A 24,626-nucleotide genomic window follows, 5' to 3' on the forward strand; every position below is an offset into this window, starting at 1 on the left:
AGCAATACAAATGTAAGGATGTACTGAGAATACCAGCATTAAGTTATAGATAGATAATACAATGGGTAGTGCTGGGGAGAAGGCAGAAATGCTAAATCATTATTTTGCTTCAGTATTTATCAGGGAGATAGACCAATTAGAAAGGTGGCATGGTGACTCAGTGGTTAGCACTGCTGCCTCACAGCATCAGGGCCTGAGTTCAATTCCACCCTCGGGCGACTGTCTGTATGGAGGATGTACATTCTCCCAGTGTCTGCATGGGTTTCCTCCAGGTGCTCCAGTTTTCTGCCACAGTCCAACAATTGGCCATGCTAAATTGCCCTTACTGTCCGGGGATGTGTAGGCTGGGAGGATTAGCCAGGGGAAATGCAGGATTACAAAGATATGGTAGGGGGTTGGGCCTGGGTGCAATCTTCTTTGGAGGGTTGGTGTGGATTTGATAGGCAAAATGGCCTGCTTCCACATTGTAGGGATTCTCTGAAAAGTAACAATATGTCTGCATACAAAATAAAAAAGAATGTATGTAATAAAATAATCAGCCTCAAAACAGGATAAAAACCCCTGACAATAACGGATTGCAACCATACATTTAAAGAAAATTAAGCAAGACATACTAGAACATTACAATGCAACTATAATATTTGTTCCAAAATTAAGTAGAACCAAAAGACTGGGAGCTAGCCAATGAACTTCATTTATTTTTGAAGGGAATCAGAACATGACCAGGTTCAGTCATCTTAACATTTGTTATCAGGAAAATACCATAATCGAATTATCCAGTAAAGGAGAGAGAAGGTTTAGAAAAAGGAAATATAAAAATGAATAGGTAAGTATGGATTTCATAAAGGTAATTTTTTTGCTTGACCAAACTTATTAATTTTGTTAAGGGGCTAACTTAGAGAGTAGAAAATAGTAGATGTAATTTACCTGGATTTTCAAAAGATTATCAATAATGTGGCCTATATAAATGAATAAATAAGATCATAGAATGCAGAGTTGGGGATAAGTGGTGAATAGATTGCTTTCAGGACAGAAATCAGAGAATGGAAGTGAAAGGTGGCAGCAGGTGGGAATTGGTGTTCCACAAGATTCAGAACTGAGACAACTGCTGTTCAAAATGTAAGTTAATGATTTGAAATTTGGGATCAAAAACAGTTCATATTCTCTCTATTGTTCTTCACCCCTCACCAGTTCAAATACTGACACCTTGAGGCGATTTTATCTAAAATAGAATTGGGAGCATCTGCTGGTGAGCACTTCACTGTAATGTCTCCACAGTTGGTCAATGGATACCCTAGCGGTGGCTGGGCCTTCCACCCCCAGCCTGCCTGTTACCCTCAGCCTGTGGACTTCAAGCCAAAGAAGGCACATATGCCTCTGGACAGGACATACTCAGCATGTCTGAACACTCTAGACAGAAGACCTTGAGAGAACATGGGTGGCATTGGTTACATATTATCAATTTGTTGTGACATTTGTTTACTTTTCTTCAGCAGTTGTGACAGATAGGGTGGAGATGGAAGGCCCGACTAACTTTAGAGAGTGTCATAGATTCATAGAGTTATACAGCACAGAAACAGAACCTTCGGCCCAACTCATCCATGCTGACCAATTTTCTCAAACTAACTAGTCCCATTTGCCTGCGTTTGGCCCATATCCCTCTTAAACCTTTGCTACTCATGTACCTGTCTAAATGTCTTTTGAATGTTGTAATTGTACCTGCGTCTACCACTCCCACTGGCAGTTCATTTTACATACAAACCACCCTCTGTGTGAAAAAGAGCCCCCTCAAGTTCCTTTTAAATCTTTCTCCTCTCACCTTAAAATTATGCCCTCCAGTTTTGAACTCCCAAACTCTAAGGAAAAGACATTTGCTATTCACTTTTATCTATGCCCCTTATGATTTTATAAACTTCTTTAAGGTCACCCTCAATCTTCTACGGTCCAGGTCAAAAAAGTCCCAGCCTATCCAGCCTCTCCTTGTAACTCAAACCCATCAGTCTCAGTAACATCCTTGTAAATTTTTACACATTTAATAGTATTCTTCCTATTGCACGGCGACCAGAACTATATACAGTACTCCAAAAGTGGCCTGACCAACATCCTGTATAACTGCAACATCTTGTCCCAACTTCAATACTCAATAGTCTGTGCAATGAAGGCAAGCTTGCTGCGCATTCTTTACCACTCTTTCCCTGCCCACTCCAAGTGTGGTCATAGCCATTTTCATCTCGGCTGCACATTTGTATTGCCAACACAATGGAAGGAAACACAGGTCCTTCCCTAAGCAGTGAGTTTCAGGCTCACTCTGTTTATATCAGTGAACCCTCAAATTTAACCATTCCCTTCTTGGTAGCCCTTCCCATCAACCACAGGGGCTTTGAATTTCCTCAAGTCCCAAAATAACCTATTTATACAAATCTTTATCTGTTCCCGCACCCCCACCCCACCCCGCCTCCCCCCCCACACACACACACACTCTGCCCCAAGTACTATCGAGTATACATGCAGGATCCACTGGTGCTTTGTTTCTTCATCCCTATCAAAGCTGCAGACTGTTGATCACCCCATGGCCTGCATAGCCCTTTCTCTTCAATGTTGGCATCACCCCTCGTTAATATTGAATCGTCCACACCTTCACAATTGCAATCCCCTTTGTATGCCCACAATTAAGATCCACAGTTCCCTCCTGCAGCAATGGCTGGAGGTAACCTCTCCTTGACTTTTACTGGCTTGACCTTCAAGTCTAACTGTGGTCCTCTTCTTTGAGTGACTTTGCCAGGCAATCCCGAAGGACAAGTAACCAGATCCCTGACTGATGTCTATGCAACCTCCGGAATGCCCTTCTGCAGCTGTCAGATTGACAGCACAGACCTGACCATGTCCCACTCTCTGGATGGCATAAGTATGGACTCTCCTGACTCGTGACTGTTGCAAGCAGCTGACTGACTATGTCTAAGCCTCTGGACTGATATCAGAGGTTGCCCCTTGACATAAAGCGTGTGTCCCTGGATTTGATTGAGGACTACTCCTCTTAGTCATTAAGACATGGTGACTTGCTTAAAGCATAGGTAGTATGTTTGCTGTGTGAGATTGATGTAGCAATGTACTGTACAGCAACATGTCCAACCCCTTATCGAACACTTAGATGCTGCATCGTCCAAACCATCAGCTATGTACACATCTCAGCAAGTAAGGTTTCCTGGTAACAGACTCACCGAATGTGCCCAATGACTGCTTACCTCGTTTGAATGTGTTCTGTTCTGATGTTTTGCCCGATCAGATGCATTGGAGAATGCCTTGTTACAACCCTCATGTTCGCAGACATATGGCTTTTCTCCAGTGTGGGACCGCAGATGTGTTTTCAAGTTTTCCAGTCTGGAGTAGGCCTTTGCGCAGCCTTCAAACTGCAGAAAGCAAATTTGCAATAAATTACTTGCAAACATTTGGATCTTTTAAAGTTACATATAAAAGAACATATAACAACTATGTTAATATTTATGGCTTTTTATTTTGAAATTTGAGTTGGTGGCTTGATTTTGTCAGTGATGTTGAGAATTCTGCATTCTCACCTGGTTTGAATAGATTTGTTTGCTGAGTTTACTTGTTCCAATTTTCTGTTCAGAATTCATTGATAGGTATGACCACATTCTGGCAAGTTTAAGCACCTTGGCTTCCAGAAAAGCTAGGTCTTATAAAAGTGAAAATTTAGAAGTGACTTGGCTCAGGTATAGAAACTAATGGAGACAGTGTTTGCATTGACAGATTTTATTCAACTGGATGTCAACAAATAAGCAAGCATGCAACATGGTCCGATGATAGGCAAGTTTTATTTTCCAAGATAGCAGTACATTTATGGAACAATTGGCCAGATTCTGCATTGAGTGCTGATTTATTGTGCATCTTGAACAGTAAGCTGGAACCGTTCCCAGTTGGATGAGAGATATAGAAAAGATAAAAGCTATCTAAAAGAGATCATAGCCAATTTAGTCTCCTTGTTGATTTTGACTGCTTAGGGATTTGGAAAGGACTTACATAGGATGTTCACTGTATAGGCTGACATTTTGGATGCAAAACTTCTGCGACATAGTTTTGATACCAACTAAACACTGAAAACATCAGTAAATACTCTCTATCAGGTTCTGATATGGTATCCAATAATCAAATGCCATTTTTCCCCCCAAGATTAACCTTTTCAGTATAGTTCTTTCCAAGGCATCTGGGAATATGTCATTACAGACTGCATTGCAAATTAGGAACTCGGATCCGTCTGGTTAGATTATAACTGGGCAACATTGAAGTTTTTCTAATGTGGGTGGTTTGCAGGGGAATTTGCAGGTGGTGGCATTCTCATCCATCTGCTCCCCATTTTTCTATCTGAGGGTTAATGGTCACAGGCTTGGAAGGGGCTGTTGGAGGGAATTTGGCAATTTGTTGCAATGCTTCTTTATATGGTATACATTGCTGCTGCCACTGAGTGTCAGTGGTGAATGGAATTTAACCATTAGGTTATCCTGCCGTTTCCATGTGCTCTCCTTGTCTAAGTCAAAAAGCTTCTTCAACTCACTGAACCTCCCAACTTGTTTCCTTGCCTGCATTCCTATCTCTTTGACAGTCTCCACCACAATGGAGAATCACAGAATTGTTATAGTGCGGAAAAAGGCCATTAAGCTCAACATATCTGCACCAGGCCTCTAACTATTTTAACAGTGCCAATCTCCTGCCTTTTCCTCATAATCCTGCACTTGTTAGTATCTGGAAAAAAGACACTTATTGCTCACTTGTCCTTTGAGAAGACAGTGAAGAGTTTTCTTAAAGCACTGAACTTTGAGTGGCGAAAGTATTTCAAAAATAGCGTAAGGTTGAAGGGCTTAGGACTTTGATCCAGAGACAATGGAAAATTATGTCCATGCCTGATGGTCTAATTTGGAAGGGAATTTACAGGTGGTAATGCTCTCACACACCTACTGCACTGGTCATTCTACGTGATGCTGGACACAGCTTTGGGAGGTGTTGTCAAAGATATCTTGGCAAATTGGTGCAGTGCATCATGTAGACTGTAAACAAAAGATAGACCGATGGTGGAGTGAATTTTTAAGCTACTAGGTAAGATTTGGAACAGGGTTCTATCCTGTTTAAATTGCACATGCTAGTTAATCATTGCTCCTGAAATAAATCAAGTACATCAAGTTTACTACATTGCTCCTGGTTTTATACTCAATGGAGATTAGAACGATGAGGAGGGGATCTAATTGAAACATACAGAATACTGAATAGCTTGGACAGAGAAGATGTGGGAACGATGTTTCCATTGGTAGGAGAGATCAGGAGGATATAGCCTTAGAGTAAAGGGAAGACCTTTTAGGACCTTTTAGAAACTTCTTCAGCCAGAGAGTGGTAAATCAATGGAATTCATTGCCACAGAAGGGTGTGGAGGCCAGGTCATTGAGTATATTTAAGACTGAGATAGATAGGTTCTTGAGTATCAATGAAATCAAGGGTTACGAGAGGAAGTGAGATAGGGTAGAGAAACCTATCAGCCATGATTGAATGGCGGAGCAGGCTCGTTGGGCTGAATGGCCTAATTTGTGCTCAAAAGTCTTGTGGGAGTCATGAAAAAAAAGCACGAAAATGAAAATAAATTTGCTTAAACATCCAAATGTGATGGTAATTTGATCCTGATAACAGAAGAGCAAGGTTTCATAAGTAAAGAGCAAGACAATTAACATGAAGGAACTCACAGTGCATTTGTGTGGCTTCTCTCCAGTGTGCCGCCTCATATGCACCACGAGCATGTACTGGGCTTTAAATGGCTTCTGCTCCCGAGAACAATCCTGCCATCGGCACACAAACTCCTTCTTCTCTCCATGGATATGATCATTATTTATATGCTAGATGAACAAATAAAAAAAGAGTACTGATTATCAACTTCCTTCACACTGGGATCTGAAAATATATTTAAAATACATCAAATATTTACAGTCTACTCCACTTAATTCAACATTGCTTCATTCAAATGATTGACTAATTCAGCATTATTTCAGTTCAAAAGAATATTCTCTGAGAATATCCTGATCATCATTGTAACATCAGTTGTAAATATACAAAAGCATTGGCATAATTTGCATAATTTCTCTGGGAATTACACTAATATTCTAGCCAAGTGCCAGAAATTTGGGAAAACCAGTGGAATTCTGTCCCCATAACAACCTGATGAGAAGCATGTGCTGAAAATCAAGGCCCACCATCCCACAAATCATCACCGATGTACAAGTGACCAAGATAATGACTAAAATATTTAATTTGCTTGACTTTGACCATGTTTAAGATGAAACAAAAGCACAGCAAGTTTCATTAATAAACAACAAAACGTATTTACTATAAACAAATATAGCCTTCAAAAAAGTGGCAAATGAATTATTATTTATGAATGTGCAAACTTAAGCCTTTTTAAAACCCAACACACACACATGCACAAATTGGGAAAAACAAGATAGACATCCTGCAGAAATAACATCAGTGGAAAACATGGGCATAAAGGAGCAAATTCTGTAAATCAAGTGTCTAGACCCCAAGGATAATGAATTAATGTTCTCATAGTTCCTTTGGGTTTTGGTGATGATATCATGTTGCTGCTGACTGCAAAATCCTCAATTCAGTAGCCTGTCAGTTGGGCCTAGGTTTTTGCTTGAGTTACAAGTTCACCATATCAGATTCTTTTGAGTGTTGCTTCTTTCCCAATCCCGGAGTTGGTGGTGGTGATGAGACAGTCATCTGACCTTGTGTAACTAATAAGTAAACTTCCCAGTTTCACTTCTTGTTTGAGCCGTGAGCAAAACTATCTCATTCTGTCCAATATGGCAGCATCCAAGCTTCCATTTTTCCAGTTTATATTCTAAGAAAAATACGCAATCCTGATACCCAACATTGTTATAATCATTGCAAGAAGATACCCATTACCAGAAAAGATATAAAACCGAGACAACTTATACTCTTAATGGTAAGGTCCTAGGGAGTGTTGCTGAACAAAGAGACCTTGGAATGCAGGTTCATAGTTCCTTGAAAGTGGAATCGCAGGTAGATAGGTTAGTGCAGAAGGCGTTTGGATAGCTTTCCTCTATTGGTCAGAGTATTGAGTACAGGAGTTGGAAGGTCATGTTGCAGCTGTACAGGACATTGGTTAGGCCACTGTTGAAATATTGTGTGCAATTCTGGTCTCCTTCCTATCGGAAAGATGTTGTGAAACTTGAAAAGGTTCAGAAAAGATTTACAAGGATGCTGCCAAGGTTGGAGGATTTGAGCTACAGGGAGAGGCTGAACAGGCTGGGGCTGTTTTCCCCAGAGCGTCAGAGGCTGAGAGGTGACCTTATAGAGGTTTACAAAATTATGAGGGGCATGGATAGGATAAATAGACAAAGTCTTTTCCCTGGGGTCGGGGAGTCCAGAATTCGACGGAATAGGTTTTAGGGTGAGAGGGGAAAGATATAACAGAGACCTAAGGGGCAACTTTTTCATGCAGAGGGTGGTAAGTCTATGGAATGAGCTGCCAGAGGATGTGGTGGAGGTTAGTACAATTGCAACATTTAAGAGGCATTTGGATGGGTAATATGAATAGGAAGGGTTTGGAGGGATATGGGCCGGGTGCTGGCAGGTGGGACTAGATTGAGTTGGGATATCTGGTCGGCATAGATGGGTTGGACTGAAGGGTCTGTTTCCATGCTGTATATCTCTATGACTCTCTAACTGCGGATGCTGGAAATCAGAAACAAAAACAGAAATTGCCGGAAAATCTCAGCAGATCTGGGAACATCTGTGGAGAGAAATCAGAGTTAATATTTCAGGTCCAGTTACTGTTTTTTAGTTCTGAACAAGCGTCACTGGACCCAAAACATTAACTCTGATTTTTCTCCATAGACACTGCCAGACCTGCTGGGTTTTTACAGCAATTTCTGTGTTTATACCAAAACAGATATCGCAATTACTAGAAATGTTTAGTTGACTTTTTAAATGAAACTATCAGTTTTGTATATAGTTAGACAATTTATTGCACAAGATCACTTGTGCCTACTTGTTTTTACAACTCACACTGGGGACTATTTGTGAATTCACTGCTGATAGAATTTACACAGACATTCACCAGAAACAGCTCTTCAATGTATGACACATTACACCATATAAGGCAATAAAAACAGCAGCACAATTCAGCAATGTCAGACCATGCACAATTCTCAAAATTATTGAGTTTTTGGTCTCTGTAGACAAAAGAACCTCACTTAAAATTAAAGCAGTCAGACTTAGTGACATGAAAACCTACCAGATTTCCCATTCACGCCATCAATGAGTAGCCTTACTTTTAAAACAAAGTCATTTCTACCTAAGTTGCCTGGGTGATGTGTCGAATTAAAGATCAGGAAACATGACAACACTGAAGTTTAACCTACTAGCAGCTACCTGCTGCTATGCCTGACAGCATCGTCAAATATGGTAGGAGCACTTGTAGTACTCGAATGAAACCAGAAGAGGGCCCACTTGTTTCACTTTTGTAAGTGAAAGTCAGAGGGAAATCTGAGGCTTTTCCATTGGTTTTTTTTCATTGCATCTTTAAAAGTACCCAACTTCCAAGTGGCGACAGACATATTAAGAATGTTGCCAAACAAAGTAAATGATAAACCACAAATTATAAAGCATTAAGAAGCTGTTGGAAACAAACATCAAACTTCTACCTCTGTAGTAAATAGATATGATTTTGTATGAGAAATATTCTTCTGACACTTTCTTAATTGACAGAATGGTTTGTCTGCAGTCAGTTACAGTCAAGAAGAGGTAAATATGCTCTACTGTCTAATGTCTTAGAACTTCTTGCAACCTGACTATTGCCAGGGTCACTGGTTTTACTATTTTAAAAATTAACTTATTTTTCTAATCAACCTGTTCAGAGATGTTATTACATTCCTCTGGAGCAGCTGGGACTTGAACCTGGCCTCTCAATCCAGGGGTAGGGTCAAAACCACTGTGCGACAAAACGACCCCTCATTGGTTTTAGACCTGCACCAATTGAACCGAACCCCTTCACCAGCTTCCGCTGCTGTAACTTTGATAAGAGTGGACAGTCAGAAGATTTCATTGTGTGGGGAAGAGCATAACCAGTAGCCAGCAATGTAAATCAAGGCAGTATAAAATCACTGGAAATCAAGGCATACAAGTCAGTCCCTTTCTGGTACATACTTAACATATAAGTTGATCTCTTTCCCAACCCCAAATTGAGTAATAGAATCTTAAAACACCAGAGGCCATTCAGCGTAGTATGCCTGTACTGGAACCTTGAAACAGTTACATAGCTAATATAACGCCATTCCTTTTCGCTCAAACCTGAAAATGGGTCCTTTGTCCAAGCATTTATCCAATTTTCATTTGAAAGTTACTATTGAATCAGCTAACACCAATCTTTCAGGCAATACATTCCATACCAAATATCTGCATTTTTAAAAAAATCCATCTTCTTCGTTCACGTTATTTGTCAATTACTTTTAATTTTAAAACAGTAAATTGTCGTCGATTTGCAGCCATTATTGTAGAGAAGAAATGAATCTCAAACTTCATTCAAATGATTGACTAATTCAGCATTATTTCAGTTCAAAAGAATATTCTCTGAGAATATCCTGATCATCATTGTAACATCAGTTGTAAATATACAAAAGCATTGGCATAATTTGCATAATTTCTCTGGGAATTACACTAATATTCTAGCCAAGTGCCAGAAATTTGGGAAAACCAGTGGAATTCTGTCCCCATAACAACCTGATGAGAAGCATGTGCTGAAAATCAAGGCCCACCATCCCACAAATCATCACCGATGTACAAGTGACCAAGATAATGACTAAAATATTTAATTTGCTTGACTTTGACCATGTTTAAGATGAAACAAAAGCACAGCAAGTTTCATTAATAAACAACAAAACGTATTTACTATAAACAAATATAGCCTTCAAAAAAGTGGCAAATGAATTATTATTTATGAATGTGCAAACTTAAGCCTTTTTAAAACCCAACACACACACATGCACAAATTGGGAAAAACAAGATAGACATCCTGCAGAAATAACATCAGTGGAAAACATGGGCATAAAGGAGCAAATTCTGTAAATCAAGTGTCTAGACCCCAAGGATAATGAATTAATGTTCTCATAGTTCCTTTGGGTTTTGGTGATGATATCATGTTGCTGCTGACTGCAAAATCCTCAATTCAGTAGCCTGTCAGTTGGGCCTAGGTTTTTGCTTGAGTTACAAGTTCACCATATCAGATTCTTTTGAGTGTTGCTTCTTTCCCAATCCCGGAGTTGGTGGTGGTGATGAGACAGTCATCTGACCTTGTGTAACTAATAAGTAAACTTCCCAGTTTCACTTCTTGTTTGAGCCGTGAGCAAAACTATCTCATTCTGTCCAATATGGCAGCATCCAAGCTTCCATTTTTCCAGTTTATATTCTAAGAAAAATACGCAATCCTGATACCCAACATTGTTATAATCATTGCAAGAAGATACCCATTACCAGAAAAGATATAAAACCGAGACAACTTATACTCTTAATGGTAAGGTCCTAGGGAGTGTTGCTGAACAAAGAGACCTTGGAATGCAGGTTCATAGTTCCTTGAAAGTGGAATCGCAGGTAGATAGGTTAGTGCAGAAGGCGTTTGGATAGCTTTCCTCTATTGGTCAGAGTATTGAGTACAGGAGTTGGAAGGTCATGTTGCAGCTGTACAGGACATTGGTTAGGCCACTGTTGAAATATTGTGTGCAATTCTGGTCTCCTTCCTATCGGAAAGATGTTGTGAAACTTGAAAAGGTTCAGAAAAGATTTACAAGGATGCTGCCAAGGTTGGAGGATTTGAGCTACAGGGAGAGGCTGAACAGGCTGGGGCTGTTTTCCCCAGAGCGTCAGAGGCTGAGAGGTGACCTTATAGAGGTTTACAAAATTATGAGGGGCATGGATAGGATAAATAGACAAAGTCTTTTCCCTGGGGTCGGGGAGTCCAGAATTCGACGGAATAGGTTTTAGGGTGAGAGGGGAAAGATATAACAGAGACCTAAGGGGCAACTTTTTCATGCAGAGGGTGGTAAGTCTATGGAATGAGCTGCCAGAGGATGTGGTGGAGGTTAGTACAATTGCAACATTTAAGAGGCATTTGGATGGGTAATATGAATAGGAAGGGTTTGGAGGGATATGGGCCGGGTGCTGGCAGGTGGGACTAGATTGAGTTGGGATATCTGGTCGGCATAGATGGGTTGGACTGAAGGGTCTGTTTCCATGCTGTATATCTCTATGACTCTCTAACTGCGGATGCTGGAAATCAGAAACAAAAACAGAAATTGCCGGAAAATCTCAGCAGATCTGGGAACATCTGTGGAGAGAAATCAGAGTTAATATTTCAGGTCCAGTTACTGTTTTTTAGTTCTGAACAAGCGTCACTGGACCCAAAACATTAACTCTGATTTTTCTCCATAGACACTGCCAGACCTGCTGGGTTTTTACAGCAATTTCTGTGTTTATACCAAAACAGATATCGCAATTACTAGAAATGTTTAGTTGACTTTTTAAATGAAACTATCAGTTTTGTATATAGTTAGACAATTTATTGCACAAGATCACTTGTGCCTACTTGTTTTTACAACTCACACTGGGGACTATTTGTGAATTCACTGCTGATAGAATTTACACAGACATTCACCAGAAACAGCTCTTCAATGTATGACACATTACACCATATAAGGCAATAAAAACAGCAGCACAATTCAGCAATGTCAGACCATGCACAATTCTCAAAATTATTGAGTTTTTGGTCTCTGTAGACAAAAGAACCTCACTTAAAATTAAAGCAGTCAGACTTAGTGACATGAAAACCTACCAGATTTCCCATTCACGCCATCAATGAGTAGCCTTACTTTTAAAACAAAGTCATTTCTACCTAAGTTGCCTGGGTGATGTGTTGTCGAATTAAAGATCAGGAAACATGACAACACTGAAGTTTAACCTACTAGCAGCTACCTGCTGCTATGCCTGACAGCATCGTCAAATATGGTAGGAGCACTTGTAGTACTCGAATGAAACCAGAAGAGGGCCCACTTGTTTCACATTTGCAAGTGAAAGTCAGAGGGAAATCTGAGGCTTTTCCATTGGTTTTTTTTCATTGCATCTTTAAAAGTACCCAACTTCCAAGTGGCGACAGACATATTAAGAATGTTGCCAAACAAAGTAAATGATAAACCACAAATTATAAAGCATTAAGAAGCTGTTGGAAACAAACATCAAACTTCTACCCCTGTAGTAAATAGATATGATTCTGTATGAGATATATTCTTCTGACACTTTCTTAATTGACAGAATGGTTTGTCTGCAGTCAGTTACAGTCAAGAAGAGGTAAATATGCTCTACTGTCTAATGTCTTAGAACTTCTTGCAACCTGACTATTGCCAGGGTCACTGGTTTTACTATTTTTAAAATTAACTTATTTTTCTAATCAACCTGTTCAGAGATGTTATTACATTCCTCTGGAGCAGCTGGGACTTGAACCTGGCCTCTCAATCCAGGGGTAGGGTCAAAACCACTGTGCTACAAAACGACCCCTCATTGGTTTTAGACCTGCACCAATTGAACCGAACCCCTTCACCAGCTTCCGCTGCTGTAACTTTGATAAGAGTGGACAGTCAGAAGATTTCATTGTGTGGGGAAGAGCATAACCAGTAGCCAGCAATGTAAATCAAGGCAGTATAAAATCACTGGAAATCAAGGCATACAAGTCAGTCCCTTTCTGGTACATACTTAACATATAAGTTGATCTCTTTCCCAACCCCAAATTGAGTAATAGAATCTTAAAACACCAGAGGCCATTCAGCGTAGTATGCCTGTACTGGAACCTTGAAACAGTTACATAGCTAATATAACGCCATTCCTTTTCGCTCAAACCTGAAAATGGGTCCTTTGTCCAAGCATTTATCCAATTTTCATTTGAAAGTTACTATTGAATCAGCTAACACCAATCTTTCAGGCAATACATTCCATACCAAATATCTGCATTTTTAAAAAAATCCATCTTCTTCGTTCACGTTATTTGTCAATTACTTTTAATTTTAAAACAGTAAATTGTCGTCGATTTGCAGCCATTATTGTAGAGAAGAAATGAATCTCAAACCTACACTTAGGACTAAACCATGACTTGCTTTGTCAAATAGTTTACATGCAACATATTCTCACAGAATTCCTATTAATGTAGAACTTATGGATACTTCTATGAATTGCGAGATATCAGGCCATTCGACTTAATGAACAATAATTCAAATTCTATGGCTTTTTGACCACATGTTCTTTGCATCTGCATCCTCCAAAAACTTGCCAATGTTAGCATCAGATATTTTCAATACTTCAGCAATAGGACATAAATAATACAGCATATTTATAATTGAGATTTCAATGTATGAAAATAACACTTTATCGTTCAAAAAAACAAAAATAGTGGGTTTGTCTGAACTCATATTGTCTTTTGCCCATACTCTTTAAGACATTTGGATAACTTAAAGATAACAATTAATCGAGCACAGATTGCTATTTCTGAGATCTCAAAACTTTTACCATCCTGTGTGTTATGATTTCACTCATAATTTCACTCTTGAAAGAGCTAGTTCTAATCCTTGGACAGCACCCCTTATTGATAAACATGCCAATCAGCAGGACAAAAAATCTTTTTATGTACCCCCACAATATTATAAAAGCTTTGACCAAATTACCCCTTAAATCCTAGGGGTTTGTGGAGTCTCTCCTTGTAATTTAAGGCTTGGCGTTCAAATATCATGTTGATTAATACATACTGACCCTGGTTTTCACTCCAGGGGTGAGTAGGATGAATCAGAAAAGTTTCTGGCTCATCACACCCGCTTCAGAAACCATCACATCCCCAAATGGTGCATCTCCACTCCCACAGCAAGTGTGGGTTAGAATCAGAATTGTGTCCCCCCCAGATGCAGATGAATGAATGGGGTGGGTGCATGGTTGGCCGGATGAGTGGGTACTTAGGTGGGCGTGTAGTTCAATGAGTAGGTGGATGAGATGAGCTGGTTGAATGAGTCGGTCAAGGGGAGAGAGACAGTAGTCAGGTTGTTGGGTCAGCAATGCATAGTTGGGTTGGGAAGTATTGAGCTGGCTTGTGGAGTAGAGGGGGTGATAGTTAGGTTGAGGTGGTTGGATGATCAAGGTGAAGGTTGTGGGTAGTTGGATGAGAGGATTGAATAATTGAGGGTGGATAGTCAGGTCAAAGAGATGGATTTCTAGGTCAGAGAGGGGTGTAGTCGGGTTAGTGGTACATGTGTGGTGACGGTGGCTTGGTTGGGTTATACTGATAATCACGGAATTACAACAAAGACTAAACAATATAGGAATTCCAGTATAAGTATCTGGTTATGTCGCATATATCTAGCCCACGTCTCCAACTCTGAGTTCAGTGTGAGCAAAATAATAGTGACAGTAAGTTTTAGGCTGTGCAATCAGCCCATCAGAAGCTTAAACATGCTGGACAATTACAGTGAAAATATGTACGTCAGGACTTTCTCAGGCCCTTGACCAACACGAGCAACTTGTTCAATGCATCGCCGTCCCTGATACTGGAATATCTGGCCTAATACAAAACAGATTTTCAATGCCACAAGATATATTAAAGATCAAATATATTAAACCTGAAGTCACAATTTTAAACTCACAACCTCAGCATTTCTAATATTATGGCCAGTACATTACTGTAAATTGCACAGATTTCATGACAATAAGGAAGATACGCAAATCTAACATGAGAGGAGGATTTTTGAGCACAAAAGCATCTCAGCATTTTATTTTGTCATCCATTTAATTCTGAACTATCGCATATCATTTATAGACTCAGGAATCTGCAACTTTCTTTTATTCAATTGATTGAGAAGGCAAGGTAAAAGGAAGCCTCACGTTATGTTCATTTGAGAATAAGAAGCCACTTTATATACATGCTTTAGAAACCTAAGTAATGGAAGCCTCATTGAAAAGTAATAAAGCTTTTGACTTGAAAAGACAGCTGATTCTCTGACACTTGTGCACTTCCTGTGCATTTATCATATTTGTGTTAAATCCACTAGAGAACCAGTGTTCAAATACTTGTGCTGCTTCCATTCATTTCACTTACTCCAATATAAAACCCCACTGAGAACACAATTTTAAGAATGTTGTGACTTGAAGTTGCAGTGCAAAAGGAACACTGAGAAGCATGTAATGGCTAACATAACCTATAGCAACACATAAGACAGAACACACTTATAATTGTGCTTATTCAAAGGTGCATGGCAGTAACTCACCCAGGTTACTTTGACAATATTTGTCACCCATCAAGAAGGATGATTCACTATTTGATAGAAGGACCATCCTGAATTGGATATACATCACCGTCCCTTCATTATCACTGGGTCAATGTCCTAGAATTCCTTTACCGAACATCATCATGAGAGCACAGTCAGTACAATGGTTGTGGGCATTCAAAAAGGAGACCAACAACCATCTTCTAAGGTCACTTCAAGGTAGCAGACTTTCCAGAATTAGCCACAAGAATTACTTAATAAAATAACAGCAACTGCTTTATAGAGATATTTAATATTACTTACATTTTTAAGGATTTTGAAATATTGGTATATCTCATGTTTTATGAAAATCCCTGCAGTGACTTCTTTAGAAGAGCTAATTGAAATTTCACTGTGGCCATTGGAGTTTATTTCTAATACGGCTTCCTGTAAGTAATAACAGCTTGCTGTGCTGTATACTGCTGCTGATTTGAACAGAGACTGCCTTAGAGAGATGCTTGCTTTATCTGGTTCAGTTGGATGGAAGCTTGCTAAGACCAATCTGAGGTGGAAGCAAGCTGGCTATGATCAAGTTGCCCAGTTGATCTCTCTCATTTCTGAAAAGAGAAGCTTCTTGTTAAGTCCAGGGTGAAACCTATTTGAAAGAATGACTGACAAAATATCTCAACATTGTACTTCCTGAGCAGCTGTGTCAGCAAGACTTCAGAGACAACCATCTGCAATTCGTGGCTTGATCATATTTGCAAGGACATCAAAGAGAGTAACCCTGGAACATTCTAGGTTTATCCTTTCGGTCAATGGGTTGTTCTTGAAGGCAAAGCTTTTTTTGGTTCAGAAAGCAATCTCTGTAGAGAAATCGGTTTTTGTTCTCTCTTCCCAAGATTGTGTGCTTGTAAATGTGTGTGTTTCTGTGTTTTGAGGATATTTTGAAGAATAAGTATTTATACTTCTATATTACTGACTGCGTATGTTAACCAACTGCTGCATCTTTATTAAATAAGTCTTATTTAAGTAATGATGCAATCATTGTGTTTATTTAAAAACACTTGATCTATATATCAGATAAAACATGAGAAAGATAAGGTATTTAATTGGTCATCTTGATTACTGGAAATAAGCATACTTATTTTTATACTATGATCTACGGAGTAATGAGACTAGAGCACTCCCACAGACTTGATTGCAGCAATGTTCTATGTACCGAGGGTAATGTCATAATTGGAAAGAGATGTTACACCGAGTTCCAGATACTTTCTGAAGAAGAGCAGAATGGTTGCCTGATATTCTGGCCAATATTCTTCCCATAACCAATTGCATCAAAAACAGCTTAAACTTATCATTTATCACATCTGAGTTATGTGAGAGGAGCTATGCTCAAGCTGGTACCATATTTCCTACAGAACAGTGGTAATACTTACAGAATAACTTATTAATGACGAGGAGCTTGGAAACATCCTGAAATTATGATTATTGTTTGAAAAATTCTTGGACCTTAATAGTTGGGAAAACCTTGTGGTGAAAGCATGAACAATATTTTTCAGGTCCTATATGGAGAAGGCTGAAGAACATATAGCACTGAAAGAATTCACAATGTCAAATTATGAACCAAAATCACATAACATGACAATTTATGTTAGATATCATGTTGGAGAAGATCATTGCCAGATACTTACATTGTGTGAATGTTTACTGCACTTATCAGCCCAAACCTGAATATTGTCCAGGTCTTGCTGCAGTTGTTTATAGACTGCTTCAGTTATCTGAGGATTTACGAATAGTACAGAACATAGTGCAGTCATCAGTGAACCTCCCCACTTCTGACTTTATGATGAAGGGATGGTCATTATAAAGCAGCTGAAGAGGGTTGGGTTTAAGAGATTATCCTATGGAACTAGGGCTCTTGTAGTTCTGCGTATGTTGTATCTGTCTCTGAGTAGGAGACCTAGATTCAAGGCCCACCTACTCCAGAGATGTATAACAAAATCTCTGAACAAGTTGATTTCAAAATTTTTTAAAATACCCTGCGGAACTAGGGCGCTTGTGGTATATTTTGGTCCAATACTGGTTATGTCTCTTCCTCTTGGTCAGGAGGCCTGGGTTCAAGTTCCACCTGCCTCAAAAGTGTGGACTATCATCTCTGATCCAAAAATATTTATGGTGAGGCATTCTTCTGGTAGTTTTTTTAAATTCATCACAGGATATTGGCATCATTGATTAGACCAGCATTTACTGCCCAGAAGAGTTAACCACGTTGCTGTGGGTCTGGCGTTACAAGCAGGCTAGACCAGGTAAAGTTGGAAAATTTCCTTCCAGGAAGGACTTTAGTGAAACAGATGGGCTTTTCCCCAATAGTGGTTGTCATTAGACTCTTAATTCTAAACTTATATTAGATTGCAAATCAGCCATGGTTGGATTTGAACCTAGGCTCGCAGAACACTACCTGATTTGCTGGATTAATAGTTTAGCAATAATACCGTTAGGCCATTACCTCCCCACAGTCAAACTACTTCTGAGCTAGGAGACTTACATTCAAGTCCACCTGAGCAATAACATCTCTGAACAAGGTTTTAAAAAAATCTAACCTGAGGAACTGGTGCAGTGGTAGTGTCCCCACCTTTAACCCAGGAGGCTCAACTCCCCACTAGCTCCGGGAGTGGGTAATCTCTGACCAAGTGGTTATGAAGATCTTGAGACCTCTTCGAAGTTTAAGACCAATCTCCCTCCAAGATGTGTAATAATGTCCCTTAATAAGCTGATTAAAACTATTTAGACAAGAAATAGACCAACATAATGAAATGCAGATTAATTACCATATAATGTGATATCTCCTGACCTCTGAACCAGGAGTCCTAGGTCCAAGTCCCATGTGCAAGAAAAGTCATTTTACAGGACTGTTAGAACATAGAAGACAACCACTCAGCCCATCATGTCTGCAGCATCTTCCCAACTGAGCAAAGCCATTCACCCACGTTATTCCTGTAATGCTACTCTTTCTCTCTTTTTAAGATGGCAGCCTACTTCCCTCTTGCTGCCTCCACCAAACTTTCAGGCAGGACATTCCAGACCTGCACCAACCACTGTGTAGTTTTCCTTATGTTGGTTTTGTTATTTTTACTAATTGTTTTAAATCTGAGCCCTTCCATTGTCAATCATTTCATGAGTCGGAACAGTTCCTCCATATTTACACTCTCCATATCCCTTATGATTTTGAATACTGCTCTCAAATTTTCTCTCAACCTTCTTTTCTCCAAGGAAAATAGTCCTAACTTCTCAAAACCATCATAACTATTTTGTATAGTTATACCAGAAATGGAAATTTGAAATATATGTACAGTGTATGACTGCACTAATACTAACTCCATGAAAGGTCAGCACAAGGCTAAAGGAAATAGAAAACAAACATCAACAAGAAAAAGAAATGTTTAGTCATTGGACTGAGATCATATCCCTACACTTGTAGATAATTTCCTTGCTTTACTCTACAGTTGTGATTTGGCCCACACCCACTCCACACCTCTTTCTATTTGATTTTTTTTTTAATAGGTCCAGATTTCAGTTGCAGAACATACCAAAGTGTATTTGAAATCACACCTTTACTTTGTTAGTCCCATAAGTCATTTCTTCTCTTTTAAAATAATAGCTGGATTCTGCTTCAACCTAAGTTTGTGGCAGCCAATCCCACATCCAAAATATCCTCTGTGTTGAGACATTTAGAATAGATCATAGAATCCCCACAGCATGGAAGCAGGTCATTCAGCCCATCAAGTCCACACAAAACCCTCCAAAAGAGTACTGCATCCACATTGCCCCCCCCCCCAAACTTATTTCTGTAACCCTACACTTCCTATGGCTAATCCACCTAACCTGTCATGGGCAATTTAACATGGCCAATCCATCTAAACTCTCTGGACTGTGGAGGAAACCCACTCTGACACAAACTCCATACAGACAATCACCCAAGGCTAGAATTGAACAAGGGTCCATGGCTCTGGTAGGAGGTAGTGCTAGCCACTAAGCCACTGTGCCATTTTTTCTAACTTCATCTTCAATTGATTTTGTGATTATTTTAAATGTATTCCATATAGATCATTGGAAACAATTGATCACCAATCACCCCATGATAACTTTACATAAAGTCAAAGCTGCTTTCAGGTCATACCATAAACTTTTCATTCATTGGAAGAAAACCCAAACCTTCAGGTTTTTCTTCATAATGATAACAATTAAGCTATGCTAGACCTTTATTAATTGCTAAAATCAGCTTATCCAAAATCTTGTGTGAACCTTGCTCTTTCCTTCTGTATTTGTCTCTAAAAACAAAACTTACAATTCCTTTTTATATCCTTACCTATTTGGATTGCCATACCCAATGTCTATATCTGCATACAATTGTCTACCTCTCTTTCTGATTTGCTCTGTCTCTTAGTTATAAAATGCTTCTTTTTACTCTCCGATAGCCACTTTCACAGCTCCCTTCTCCACAGCCATAAAAGTTGTTTCACATGTGGTTTGGGAGGGTCAACAGGAATGATACAAGAAGGATGATTCCGCTGTCTAGGGAATCTAGAGGCAAGGGATCTAAAAGCCCCTGGGATTGATGGGCCAATGGCAGGAACCATCTTGAAGACTCAAACAGAATAGTGGAGAATTGTTCTCAGATTGGTGAAAAGTACATGGTGCTGTTGACTCCCCTTGGAGTAAGTACTGGGACCACTGCTCCTATTGTTATAAATTAATGACCTGTACTTGGGATGAGGTGACATAATTTAAAAGTCTGCAGAAGACATAGAGCTTGGAGATATAGTGAACTGTGAAGAATAGATTCCAGGAGGATAGCAACAAGTGAAGTGGGCAGACACATGGCAAGGAAAAATGTGTGAAGTAATGCATTTTGGAAGGAAATATTGATACGGCTGTTAAAAAAGCATACAGGACCCTTTGCTTTACGAATTGTGGTACAGAACGGCTAAGTAAGAAGGTTATGATATATTGTTACATGTCAACAGGGCCTCAGCCAGGATATTGTGCACTTAGGAAGAATGAAAATATGTGTTGTTGGAAAAGCGCAGCAGATCAGGCAGCATCCAAGGAACACGACGGTTGGAGGAAGAGCGCCTCATCTTCTGCCTGGGAACCCTCCAACCACAAGGGATGAACTCAGATTTCTCCAGTTTCCTCATTTCCCCTCCCCCCACCTTGTCTCAGTCAAATCCCTCGAACTCAGCACCACCTTCCTAACCTGCAATCATCTTCCTGACCTCTCCGCCCCCACCCCACTCCGGCCTATCACCCTCACCTTGACTTCCCTCCACCTATTGCATTTCCAAAGCCCCTCCCCCAAGTCTCTCCTCCCTACCTTTTATCTCAGCCTGCTGGACACACTTTCCTCATTCCTGAAGAAGGGCTTATGCCCGAAACGTCGATTCTCCTGTTGCTTGGATGCTGCCTGACCTGCTGCGCTTTTCCAGCAACACATTTTCAGCTCTGATCTCCAGCATCTGCAGCCCTCACTTTCTCACTTAGGAAGAATACAAGGCCTTGAAGAATTTGGAGAGAATCATCAAAATGACATTAGGAATGAGGAACTAGAGTTATGTGAAGACAGTAGTTCAGGTAGGTCTGCTTTTCTTTAGAGCAAACAATATCAAGGGAGAGGTGTTTCAAATCATACAGGTCTTTCTCCAGAACAAGAAATTGGTTCTGTTGGCAAAAAGGTCAGTAAACACAGGAAAAGAAAAAGATAATAAGATCATTTTTTGTGCTTTGTTTTTATAAATACTTTAATGAAATGTGATTGTTCATGGATTGGCCATCTTTATTGCCCATCGTTAACTGCCCTGGAAATAATGATAGTGAGCTGCCAACTTGAACTGCTGCAGTCCTTGGGCTGTGTTCCCTCTAATATATCCTGCACAGATCTTTCAGGTCAGCATGCACAGACCCTCTAACTGGCTGCATCTCCACACAGTGTAGCAGGTACATCCACAGTGTTGTTAGAGAGGGAGTTCCAGGATTCTGACCCAGCAATAGTACAGAACGCTGATATAGTTTCAAGACGGGCTGTTGTGTGGCTCAGAGAGGAACCTGAGAAGGTGGTGTTCCCATGTTCTGTCTTGGTCATTCAAGTATGGTAGTATTTATGGGTTTGAAAGGTGCTGTTGGGAAACATGGTGAACTATGGCAATGCACTTTGTATGTGGTACACACTGCAGCCACTGTGTGTCAATGGTGAAGGGAGTGAATGCTGAAGGTGGTGGATGGGATGTCATTGAAATGGTCCTGGATGATATCACGTTTCTTGAGTGTTGTTGGAGTGCTCTCATTCAGGAAAGTGGACAGTATTACATCATGCTCTTGACCTGCACCTTGCAGGTGGTGGACATGTTTTGGAAGTCAAGGGGTGAATTACTTGTCCCAGGATCCCAAGCCTCTGACGTTCTCTTCTCATAGCCACAGGGTTTATATGACTGGGGAGAAGGAGGGGAAGCCACAATTTTCCATAAGGAAAAGCCATTCTAGGTGCAGATGAAATCAAATGCTTCAGTATGGTCTTTTGCACTAGTATGCTGAGCTCCCCAGCCTGGGGAACTTGGTGGTAATGGTGGACTGGGGAATGTGTTGCACCACGGGGTTACAGACTATGGTTGATGCAATTCTGCTAAATTCTTGAACTGCTAGATCTGCATAAAATCTATCTCATTCTCAAAACTGGTAGCATCATACTGGCCAAGATCAGCAGGAAACTAGAAGACTGGGAAAGCTTTAAAGGTCAACAGAAAAGCCACAAAAAGAGCTATAAAGAAAAGTAAGATAGGACATGAAAGAAAAACTAGCACAGAATATAAAGACAGCAGAAGTTTCTCTAAATATATAAAATGAAAGAGAGTGGCTCAAGTAAACATTGGTCCTTTAAAAGATGAGAAGAGGCATTAAGTCATGGGGTATAATGAAATGGTCGAGGCATTGATAGGTATTTTGTGTTGGTCTTCACTGTGGAGGGCACAAATAACATGCCACTAATTAACAAAGAGACGATTGCAGGTGAGGACCTGGAAACAATCATTATTATGGAAGAGGTAGTGTTGGGCAAGCTAATGGAGCTAAGGATAGACAATGATGGAATGAATCCCAGGGTACTAAAAGTGATGGCGCAAGAAATAGCAAGTGCATGTGGTAATTTTCCAAAATTCACTGGATTCAGGGGAAGTTCCAGCAGATTGAAAAACAGCAAATGTGATGCAATTGTTTAAAAAAGACAGTAGACAAAAAGTGGGGAATTAGAGACTGGTTAGCTTAACCTCTGTAATGGGAAAGATGCTTGAGTCTATTATCAAGGAAGAAATAGCAAGCCATCTAGATAGAAATTGTTCCATTGGGCAGATGCAGCATGGGCTCCTGAAGGGCAGGTCATTACAAGCAAGGTGGACAATTGGGACCCAGTAGATGTGGCGTACCTAGATTTCCAAAAGGCCTTCGATAAAGTGCTGCACAAAAGGTTGCTCCATAAGTTAAAGATGCATGGTGTTATGGGTAAAGTACTAGCATGGATGTAATACGAAGCAAAGAATGGGAATAAATGAGTGTGATTCTGGTTGGTAATCAGTAACTCATGGTGTGCCTGAGGGAACAGTGTTGGGGTTGCAATTATTCACAATTTATGAAGATGATCTAGAGTTGGGGACCACGTGTAGTGTGTCAAAGTTTGCAGATGTCACTAAGATGAATGGCAGAGCAAAGTGTGCAGAGGACTGTGAAACTTTGCAGAGGAACATATATAGTTGAAGTGAGTGGGCTAAGGCCTGGCAGATGGATTACAATATTAATAAATGTGAAGTCATCCATTTTGATAGGAGTAACAGTAGAAAGGACTACTACTTGATTGGTAAAAAGTTGCAGCATGCTGCTATGTAGAAGGACCTGGGTGTTGGTCCACAGAAGGTTGGTCTGCAGGTATAACAGATAATTAGGAAAGCAAATGGAATTTTGTCCTTCATTGTTCAAGGGATTGAGTTTAAAAGTGGGGAGGTTATGTTGAAGCTGTATAGGGTACTGATGAGGCCACACCTGGAGTACTGTGTGCAGGTTTGGTCTCGTGACTTGTAAAAGGATGTACTGGCACTAGAGGGGGTGCAGAGAGATACACTAGGTTGATTCCAGAGTTGAGGGAGTTGGCTTATGAGGAGAGACTGAGTAGACTGGGATTACATTCTTTGGAATTTATGAAGGGAATAGATAAATTAGATGTACAGAGGATGTTTCCACTGGCAGGTGAAACTAAGACAAGAGGGCATAGCCTCAAAATTAGGGGGAGCAGATTTAGGACTGAATTGAGAAGGAACTTCTTCACCCAGAAGGTTGTGAATCAGTGGAATTCCTTGCCCAGTGAAGTAGTTGGCGCTACTTCAGCAAATCTTTTTAAAGCTAAAATAAACTTTTTGTGAACATTGAAGGAATTAAGGGTTACAGTGAGAGTAAGTGGATCTGAGTCCATGAAAAGATTGGCCATGATCGTATTAAATGGCAGAGTGGGCTTGAAAGGCCAGATGGCCTACTCCTGCTCCTAGTTCTTATATTCTTATGTAAAAAAAGGACGGAATTCCCAATGTGAAAATGGGAGTTTTTCTCTACAATTACTGTGTGGTAGTCACTCCTATTGATAATATCATTGATGGATGGATCTGTGACTGGCAGATTGGTGACAACGAGGCCAAGTCAAATTTTCTTTTTAGTTGGTTCCCTCACTATCTGTCTTTGGTCAATCTAGCAGCAATAACCTTTAGGACTTGCCAGAGCCACTCTTCATGATGGACACTGAAGCTCCCCCCACTCAGAGCCACCTTCAGTGCTTCTTCTGTGTGTAGGGTGATCAACCTGGAGGGTTCTGCTTCCTCAGCCAGGTGGCAGTGGTAAGCGATGTTCCCTCTCATTTTCTTTCCAGCTGCATGGGCCTCTGAGGTCAGTGTGTGACATCGATTTCAGGAATTGGAAGTTAATGCCACAGTTGGCGTGCCAGTTGCCATGGATAGGATCTTAGAGCAACCTTGCTTATGCACATCTTAGAGTGAATGCTGGCATTAATCAGAGGAAGTTTCCTTGCCTGTGTTTGCCTGACGAGACTTCATGTGATCTGGTACAATGTTGAAAATTCCCAGGGCAACTCCTCCCAGACTTTATACCACTGCTGCTGGGTTTGTGTCATTCCCAGGGATGGGTGGATGGCAGTGTCTGGGACATTGTAAGGAATGATTCCATGAATATAAC

General features: G+C 40.2%; 1 protein-coding gene across 3 annotated transcripts in view; it reads right to left on the bottom strand.

Annotated features, from left to right (window-relative positions):
* Positions 1-24,626, bottom strand: part of LOC122549307 (transcription activator GLI3) — a 382,007-nt gene that overhangs the window by 15,077 nt on the left and 342,304 nt on the right. For all 3 annotated transcript variants that reach the window (XM_043688905.2, XM_043688906.2, XM_087986080.1), the window contains 2 exons: positions 5,742-5,891; positions 3,243-3,407 (listed from right to left, as the gene is read on the bottom strand). In XM_043688905.2, the coding sequence (XP_043544840.2) occupies positions 3,243-3,407; positions 5,742-5,891 (315 nt within the window). The remainder of the gene's footprint in view (positions 1-3,242; positions 3,408-5,741; positions 5,892-24,626) is intronic.

This window comes from Chiloscyllium plagiosum, unplaced genomic scaffold (assembly GCF_037043375.1).
Source record: "Chiloscyllium plagiosum isolate Xiang-an unplaced genomic scaffold, Cpla_swu_hap1 HiC_scaffold_4, whole genome shotgun sequence".
Classification (NCBI taxonomy): Eukaryota; Metazoa; Chordata; class Chondrichthyes; order Orectolobiformes; family Hemiscylliidae; genus Chiloscyllium; species Chiloscyllium plagiosum.